Source organism: Peromyscus maniculatus, chromosome 13 (genome assembly GCF_049852395.1).
Source record: "Peromyscus maniculatus bairdii isolate BWxNUB_F1_BW_parent chromosome 13, HU_Pman_BW_mat_3.1, whole genome shotgun sequence".
Taxonomy (NCBI): Eukaryota; Metazoa; Chordata; class Mammalia; order Rodentia; family Cricetidae; genus Peromyscus; species Peromyscus maniculatus.
In genome coordinates, this window is record NC_134864.1 from 40,232,414 (window position 1) to 40,241,445 (window position 9,032).

The window sequence follows — 9,032 nt, forward strand, 5'->3', positions numbered from 1 at the left end:
ATGCGTCTGTCCTCTCAGCACTTGGAAGGTGAGGCAGGAGGATTGCTTGGACTTCATAATAAGACCCAAACAAAGTGTCTGGGTTCTCTCATTTATTGACTTCCCCCGAGGGTGATGCAATCACCTAAGGCAGCTTCTTTCCCCAAGTTTACTCACCCTTCGTACATACCCTAAAGACTGAAACTCAGGACTCGGTCAGTGCTGGGTTGACAAGTCTGCACAACGGCCGCTCTCCTCATTGTCCTGGTGACTGCATTAGGGCTGGAACGCAGCTCAGTGGTAGAGCACTTGTCCAGCATGTGTGAGGCCCTTAGTTCAATTCCCAGCATTCATAAACTAAAAACAACTATCAAGGGGCTCTGGGAGGTCTGGAGACTCCAATTAACTGGTGGATAACGTCACCTCGCTGCTGAGGAAATGGACCACAGAAATAGTAGTTCGTGAGTCTTTCTGATTTATTATCAGATTTTTTTTTTCAGTACTGGGGATTAAATTCCAGGCCTTAAGCATGCTAGGCAAGTGCTCTACTAGTGAGCTACACCTTAATTCCTACTGGTAGAGATTTTAACAGTGATCAAAGACCAAGTTATTAATATGGTTCTCGTTCTCTCTCTCTCTCTCTCTCTCTCTCTCTCTCTCTCTCTCTCTCTCTCTCTCTCTCCAGGGTTTCTCTGTGTAGCTCTGGCTGGCCTCAAACTCCAACTGCCTCCCCAGCTGAGATTAAAGGCGTGTGCCACCACTGCCTGGCTAAGAAACTCTTAGCTTACCTCTGTCCCTTAAATTATAGGTTGTAGTCACATCTGCACTTTGGCCTATGGCTAAAACTTCCTTTTTCTCTTTTTCAGACTGTCTTTTAGTTAATTAATCATGCTTTAATTCTGGAAATATTCCCAATGGGCCCCTGAGGGATTTACACTCACAGTCCTTCTGGAGTAACTAACTCCGAAGAAATGTTAAGGATGTTCAGAAGTAGCATCAGCTGATCCTAGAGAAAGAATACTCATACTTAAAAAATGCTGTGTATCTCTCCATCCCTCCGGAGTCAGTAACATTTTTCTTCCTTATTTTTCTTTCATGTGTGTTTTGCCTGCATGTATGTCTGCACCACATGCCTGAAGTGCCCTGGGAGGTCACAGAGGGTATCGGATCTCTTGGGACTAGAGTACCATATGGTTCTGAGCCACCGTGTAGGTAGGTGCTGGGAATTGAACCCGGATCCCCTGAATGAGCAGCCAGTGCTCCTAACTGCTGAGCCATCTCTCCAGCTCCAAGAACTGGAGACGAGTTCCTTGAGAGCAGAAGCAAGCCTGACACTGACTGGTGCTGACAAGTACCCATACATGTGGTTGAGTTTAACTCTGCGTGGGCAGAGGATGTGTGGTCGCGTGGTCCTGGAGTTTGACTCTGGGTCTCAATGGAAGCTGGTGCTCGGCTTGTCTGGCCTCCGGGAATGCAAATTTGAGGCGACCACTGTTTGCATACAGAGCAGGAAACCAAGCCCGACCCTGACTGAGGGCGGGCGGAGGCCAGGGCCGGGTATAAATCTTGCAAAAGGCTCTCCTGGTCCACGCAGCTCCAGACCAGAGCTGATTCCGGGGTAGGCTTCGTTTCAGGTGGGAGTTTCTTGGCTCTTTCCTATCGGGCAAGTAGTAGGGTGGGGTAGGGGAGGTACAAAGCGGCAAGGAGCGATTTCACACCTTTTGCACACACACACACACACACACACACACACGCGCGCGCGCGCGCGTGCTCACACCTAAAGCAAAGGAGGCTCGGGGCTAAGTTCTTGATGGTGATGAGGCAGGGGTGGCCTTGGGGAGGTGGAGCTAGGGGACAGGGACCAACATTTGGGAGGGGTCCACCCCCCCCTTCTCCACGGTGTGTGGTGGGGAACGCCTGGAGCTCCACACGTCCAGAGGAGGGGTGACTGCGGCAAGCTCCCATCCTTCCAGATCCGGGGTGCTCTGGGCCAGGGAGTGCCAGGCTCCTGAGCCCCACGTTCGCAAGGACCGGGAGGCCCCTAGCGGCAGGCGTCGGCTTTGGCCGGGCACTTCCTGCCCCGCCCCGGCGGGGTTTGCGGAAGACAAAGTGGGCCGGAGGGGCGTGGTCAGCGCTGGCAGGGGGCACCGGGCCGGAGCAGGGCGCGGGGCGTGACCAGGGCGCGGCCAATGCGAGCCGGAGGCCTTCGGGCGCCCTGGCGTCGCCCCACCCGTCTCCGCCCTGCTGGCCCCGCTGCCCGGAAGGCCGTAGGCTCGGGGCGGCCCGTGGCTGCCCAGCCTTCCGTCTCCCGCCCTGCCCCGGGCAGGTCCCGCCCCGCATTCCAGCGGTGGGGGCACCGCGGGGCTCGTGTGTTCTTTTATTTACTTAGAGTGTGTGTTCATGTGGGGGCGAGCTCGTGCCGTGGTACGTGTGAGGTCAGGGGACAACGTGCGCGAGTTGGTGTTCGCTTTCCATCAATCACGTGGGTTCTGGCGGCCGAACTCAGATCGACCCGATGCCCGGCGCCCAGGCAGTCCCTCCGGGCCAACCTCCTCCTGCCCAGCAAGGTTCTGAAAAGTAGCCCCAGGTGTGGTGGGACGATCACGCCCTTCGAGTCCCCTCCCCAAAAACCACAGAGGCAGAACAGGAAAGGGGTCTAGCGTTCTCTTTAGTTATCACACTGAGGTGCTGGTCACAGAGAAGGCACTTAATTGGGAAGGTCATCCGATTCAGGCCAACCATATCCTCTCCCTTCACCAACCTCCTTGGCACTTATTTGTGGGATCACTTTAGCCCTCTCATTCTGGGGAGAGCGCCCAAGGACTTGAACTCCAGATTCAGCAGGCGTGGGGAGGGGCTTTAGAAACAAGTCAGTTGGCAGAGTGACCTGGGGCCTGCCCCCAGCCAGCAGGGGGCTATGGAGGAGGCTGCGGGGTGGGGTGGGGTATGTGAGTTGGCACTGGAGAGGGGAACAGCTTAGTAAGCGTTTCTGAAGACCTCCCGAACCCCACGAGCAGGGTCCACCTCCTGCAGATAGTCTGAAGGCATCAGCGAAGTTTGGGGTTTAGGGGCGGGGCACCAGAGATGAAGCAGAGACCCCCCTCCCACTCACCTGGTGGGACGAGCTCCCTGCTGGGCAATAGATACTCAATACATGTTTTTTTTTTTTTTGGATGAACACAGTAAAAGGGCTGGGACAGACAAAAGATCAGGCCTGTGACCCCCTCACAGCCCAGCTCGTTCCATTCAGAAAATAGTAGTTTTAAAAATGTAAAAATCCTTTCCCTCCTTCCCTCCCTCCCCCAATTTCTGGGCCCAGGGAAGGGGCGAGGGGGGAGTGTCTCTTCCCACCCTTTCCTCTCTCCTTCCCTTAAAAATCTATATACACATATACATATTTATATGGCACCACAGGGGAGATTGGGGGCTTCAATGACAAGGGAGCAGCCATCAATCAGCCTTGGACAAGCTGAATTGGGAGTGTTCCCTAAGGAGGGTCCCCAGCTCTTCTACAAGTGGTAGTAGACTTTCTCTCCCTCTCCCTCCCATGCAGAAACTGGTGGGCACCATCATCCCAGGAGGGAGGGCCGGAAGGGGAGAGACTGGTTCCTCCCAGGTCAGCCGAGATCTGGGAAAAGCTGACCGGCAAAGAGGTTTCTATGCAAGGCACTTGGTGTCCACTGTTCCCGGACTGGGGCAGGGGGCGGGGAGATCCAAGGCACGGGGCAGCAAAAACCTTGGCCCTACACCCCCCAAAGCAGAACTGGGGCTGTGAGACCCAGTTTGGCAGCAGAGAAACTTGGCAGCATGGAGAAGTGAAGACAGAAGGGGGGGAGCAACAGACAGGGCCCCCCAGGTCCCCTGAGAAGGGGGGGAAAAGTCTGAAGGCACTGAGACAGGGGGGCCCCAAGGGCTCGTTGTCCGCCATGCAGCCTGGCAGGGGAGACGCCCTCTTCCCCGGGGCCGTGGGTTTTGTTAACAGCATAGGCAGGCTCCCGCAGTCTGGTGGAAAGAGGCTTGGGCCTTGGTGAGGGGCAGGTCCTGGCCCCAAGACACCTCACTAGCTCCCGGGCCTAGGCTGCCTGAGCACTGAGTATACGTCATCCACGCGACTGAGTTGCTCGAAGAAGGGTAAGAGATCATGGAGCTCAGTGTCACTCATATTGTCAAACCAGGAGGCCACTGGTACCTGGGAGGGGACAAGAGTGAGGAAGATGCAATCCCTGCCCATGCAGCACATGCATTTTCTTTTTTTTTTTTTTTACCCTGACAGCAGCCGACGGTGAAATCCATTTGTAGATACCGCTAAGCAAAATGTTCACATACACACTTAAGCTCACTGTGTTCCATTTGGCTAGGCTCCCGAATGGGACTTACCACATCCCTTCTGTCCCGCTAACAGGTCATGATCGGCAGCTTGAAAACTGCCAGATGGGGACCCTGGCAGCCCGGGGTGAGTACCCTCCACACACCGGCACAGAGTAGAATACATGAGCAGACAGCAGGTGGCAGACATAGGTCACAGGAAGTCACCAGCCTCCCCAGGCTACCACCCCCACGTAAGGCTGGGGAGGCCACCACAGCACATGATGTGCTCTCGTCCTGTCTCGGACCCGGGGTCCCACGTGTACTCACAGCATTATCTGGATGGAAGACGTAGGAGGCCGGTGAGTTGTCCAAGATGAGCACCCGCCGCAGGTCTCGGCCCAGCCGGCTCAGGTCCTTGACGTAGTTCCCCCGGTGGAAGACACACGACTCTCGAAACAGCCGGGCACGGAAGGCCCCCCACTTGTCCAACAGGTCAGCTACGGGGTCTGCATACTGGGGTTGGGGGTAAAGTCAGACCCCCCCGATTGAGTGGTGATGCCCAGGGCTGCCTCCAGTTACACGTCCAAGGTGTGGGGATTTAGCAGACTCTCTGTATGGCGTGGACTTTAGGATGAACAGCTGCTTTTTAGAAGTATTCTGACCTTGACAAATCCTTATGGAAAAACAATGACTGTTTCCCGTCATCTGCAGACTTGTTTTGCAGAAGGGGCTTTGCAGCCATCCCATGACTTCGCAAGATGCCTCGGGCACACCTGAGACTCTTACATTACTGTGTATTGCTTGCGCACAGTACATGATAAAGGACCCGAGTCATGGAGGCATGTGAGGCTCTCCTTGAGTAAGACATGTGAGTTAAGACTGGGGAGCCTGGTGTGAGGAAATACTTTGTGTAACTTTTGAATAAATACACCTTTGTACGGCTGTTTGGGGTTCAATCCGTCAGACGAGGCCAGACCTTCCCTGCGGCCACCTAGGCCTTAAAATTTCATCTTGGGAGGGCCTTCTTGGTTCAAATGACCTGCACTACACGGCGCACCCCAACAGGAGGGCGTGGTTGCCCCAGACCCCAGGCAAGGGCTCACCTTGGCAAGGCTGGCAGTGAAGAGCACACACTCAAAGAGCTCGCCCATTCGCTGTAGGAACTCATCCACGTGGGGCCGCTTCAGCACGTAGACCTGGGGAATGAACCAGTGAGGGAGCTGCCGGCTTGAGGAGATAAACAACGGGACGGGAATAGTAGAGGAGGCTAGCCCAGGATCTGTGGGCTTCCCCAGAGCCTGCGGGCTGCCCCAACCACCACCCCCCCTTCCTAAAGAGGACCAGAATGTGATCCCACCTCACCTAGTGGGAGGCGCTAATCTCCAGCCCCTTTCCCTCCTTGGCTTTCTCCAAATGCAGGAGCCCAGGTTAGCCCTCTCACCCCTAGGCTGCAGAGCACCGGCCCCCGAGCCAAGTAATGGAGAACAGGCTGGCCAGCACCACAACCTATCCTGAATTACTTGAACTGGGTCCCGGGCAGTGGGGGCGAGGGGGGGGGGAAACAGGGCTCCACAATTCTGCACGTCTGCGAGTCTGGCTCCATCTATCCCCGGGGTACCAGACAGCCTTGGGTTTCACACCCTCTTTGAGCCTTGGACATTCCCCATCTATTTGGGGCTCCATTTAGGGCTCTCTCAAGATTGGTGGGAGGTACCTGGGGTGTAGAGTGCAGACGCCACCCCCCCTCCCCCACCTCCCTCTGCCCCTCACCTGGTGAACGACCCCATCAATCTCCACGGGTATGATGAAGTCCGCATTGTTCACTGGCTGTGAGGAGAGAAGAATGGCTGGAGCTGGAAGGGGAGGGAGTCCCAGGGGTGCCAAGTCCAGCAGAGACCTCCCTCCCTGACCAGGGTAGGCCCCCCCTCAGAGACTGCAGGCTGAGGGCTGCTGGGCAGGGCCCACCTTGAAGGAGCTGTGCACCAGGGTCTCGTCCAGGTCGATGACCACGCAGATCTTGTCCGAGTCCTGGGCCTTGGCCTCGGGAAGCAGGTACTGGACTGGGGTCTGCTGTGGGGAGGGGCTGGGCTGGGTGGGGTACCTCCTACGCAGGCCTCCCTCCCCAGCTTTCTCTCTCTGAGGACCCAACCACCCGCCCCCCAGCTTTGGCCTTGCCAACTGTGGACCAGGGATAGGCTAGATGGATGGACCCCTCTTCCTCACCTCAGCAAGTTCCCATTAATAAGGGGTCTACTCAGATCTCGGGCAAGCCGCGGCTGTTGGCAGGGGGTGAGGTTGGGAAAGGGCTGGACCTAGCGGGAAAATGAGCCTCCCTTTCCTCAACATTTTAGGGTCCACAAGTGTGCCAGTCAAGTTCAGCCTAGACCGCCTTCTGCCAGGTCCACTTTCAGCTGAGCCCAGGGGCGTGTGCTATTCCCTTCTGATCACTACACACCTTAGGGATGGCGCCATTTTCCTCCACCAGCAGGGGAGCCCCACTGTGGGCAGGCCGGGCCTCCCCATCATCTCGGCAGACACAGCAGAAGAGTGAGTGGAGGATGCCCCGACTCCGGGGCTTCTGGGAAGCTGCTGACTTCTGGTCACCTGAAGCAAGGAGTGAAAAGTGGGCACACTGGCCTGCAGAGGCTCCATGCACGGGTCTAATCCCTGAGCACCGAGAACGTGGGCGCTTTCCACCATCAAGAGTCACGCCAGGGTGCCTCTGGCCCTCTATGAAATGCCCCTTTCCAGCAACTCTTTCCCATACGGAAATCTGGTGTGGCTAAGAAGGCAGCCACTTGAAGGAGTAGGTGGCCTGAAGGAGGAGACAGACGGGGTGCTTTCTCTTTTTTCCCAGGGTTGGTTTGCAATCACCTGGCCTGGCCCCACACCTTACCTGGGTAGCCCCTGCTCAGGAACGTCAGGGCTCGGGGCCCCGTCGTCCACTCCCACTCTCCCTCCATTCTGTCTACCCCATGGGTCCAAAGTCCTCATCGTGCCTGGGCCCAGAGGCCAGTGTCCCAGGTCTGTCAGCCCCGCCTCCTCCACCCCGCCCCGTCTCAACCTTAGACTTCGGAGAGGCAGCGGCCTTCTAATTGACAGACACCCCCACACCTCACCCCTACGCGCGCGCGCGCGCGCCCTCTTTTCTAATCCTTTCTGCCTCCGGCCCCCAAAGAAGCTGGGACTGGACCGTGGACAAACCCCGGTTGACTTCCCGATCTTTTAAGTTCACACAGGGGAACGGGGGGGGGGGGTGATCCCCACCCAGGCCAGCCCCAGGGGCTCCGCATCGGCAGGCGGCGCCCCTTACAGGGTCGACGCGAGTGTGCACAGGCCCGACGCCAACTGGCCTGGCCTGCTGCAGCCGGGGTGCCCCGTGCGCAGCTGGGCACAGGGCTCGCGAGTCCGTCTGGCAAGCTGAGTGGCTCTCCGGCCCCGAGGGTGTCGCCCGCACCTCCACGCGCGCGCGCGCGCGAGACGCCCGCGTTTGTGGGAACGTGGCTGTGGGTTGGCGGGAGATCCCTGCAAGACTACCCGGCCCGCGGCTGTCACCCTCGGCACCCCTTCCAGACCTCAGCCTGGAGGAGGCGGAGCCTCCACGGGTGGCCAGGCGGCCGCCTCACCCCCCACCTCCCAGTCCAATTGGCGCCAAACTGGGGGAGGGGGCGACGCCCGGGAATCGCCAGCCTACTAACCCCTCGCTTGCCTCCGGCCTCAGTTTCCCTACTGGAAGCAAACCGAGCGCTCCAGTGGTGCCAGGCCCCGCCCAGCGCTCCAGACTCTCGCGGAGTTCAAACTCTTCCCTGGCCCCGCTGGCCCCGCTGGCCCCGCTGGCCCCCGGGGCTCCGGGCTGGGCCGAGGCGCGCGCCCGGGGCAGTGGCAGCGGCTGCGGCGCGGGGACAGCCCTCGGGCCCGACCTCCCCTCCCGCCGCCCGTGTACCTTTGCCCCGCAGCGGGCCCCGCGCCTCCTCCTTGCTGATCTGAGTAATGACGGCCGAGCTGTCCATGGGGCCCGGCGCGCTCCACTCCGGCCGGACTCTGGCCCCGGCGCCCGGCCTCCCCCCCGGCTCGGGCCGGAATCGGGGCGCGGGGGGGAGGGGAGGGTGGGAGGGAGGGATCCCCGCGAGCTTCGGAGGGGAGGGGAGCCAGGTTCTCGGGGGGAGGGGGAGGGAGGGGGGCGCGGAGGAAACTTTGTTACAACATGGAGTTTCCTCCCCGCGAGGCGGATGCAAACATGGAACCCGGGCGCCGTTTCAAGGCTCCCCCTTAAAAGGGCAACGGCTTCGGCGCGACCGGGGCTCGGCCGCAGCTTTCATCACTTCTGGGGCCCGGCGGACTAGGAGGCGGGCCGGGTTCCTGCGGAGATCCAGGGGGCGTCGCCTCTCTTCCTGCGGCGTTCTGGCGGGACCCAGCCTTTGCGGCTGCGTGGCAGGGCGGACGGCGGTAACCGGTCGCTGCAAGCCAGGGAGCTCCGGGCCTCAGGCCCGCCCCAAGCGCCCGGCCCGGGAGTGCCCGAAGGCGACGCAGCTCCACCTCCACGCATTCCAAGGGGCTGACACCAGCTGCCTCCGTTTGCACTTCTGGAAAATGGGATAATGCTAACTTTTTCTGTAAAATGGGTGCTCTTTGAAAAACATTTTTTAAAAAGACTGTGTACGGCCTGCCCATGTGTACGTGCATCACGTATGTGCAGTGCAGCGCAGCGGCCAGAAGGGGGCGTGCATTGTACCTAGAACTGGAGT

The 9,032-nt window shown here is 59.0% G+C and overlaps 1 protein-coding gene across 4 annotated transcripts; it reads right to left on the reverse strand.

The window, feature by feature from the left end:
* Positions 1 to 2,628: 2,628 nt before the first annotated feature.
* On the reverse strand, positions 2,629 to 8,584 carry Ctdsp1 (CTD small phosphatase 1). 4 transcript variants are annotated; one of them, XM_006972197.4, is made up of 7 exons: positions 8,231 to 8,584; positions 6,743 to 6,891; positions 6,253 to 6,354; positions 6,058 to 6,114; positions 5,391 to 5,483; positions 4,615 to 4,800; positions 2,629 to 4,168 (listed from the first exon to the last, which is right to left on the reverse strand). In XM_006972197.4, exons 1-7 carry the CDS (start codon positions 8,295 to 8,297, stop codon positions 4,040 to 4,042), a joined length of 783 nt encoding a protein of 260 aa, XP_006972259.1. In that variant the 5' UTR covers positions 8,298 to 8,584; the 3' UTR covers positions 2,629 to 4,039. The 4 variants fall into 4 exon arrangements, with proteins under 4 accessions (XP_006972259.1, XP_006972258.1, XP_015841407.1 ...); XM_006972196.4 differs by having other exon boundaries at positions 6,253 to 6,357; positions 8,231 to 8,422; XM_015985921.3 differs by lacking the exon at positions 8,231 to 8,584 and adding an exon at positions 7,184 to 7,321 and having other exon boundaries at positions 6,253 to 6,357.
* Between the last annotated feature and the right edge of the window lie 448 nt (positions 8,585 to 9,032).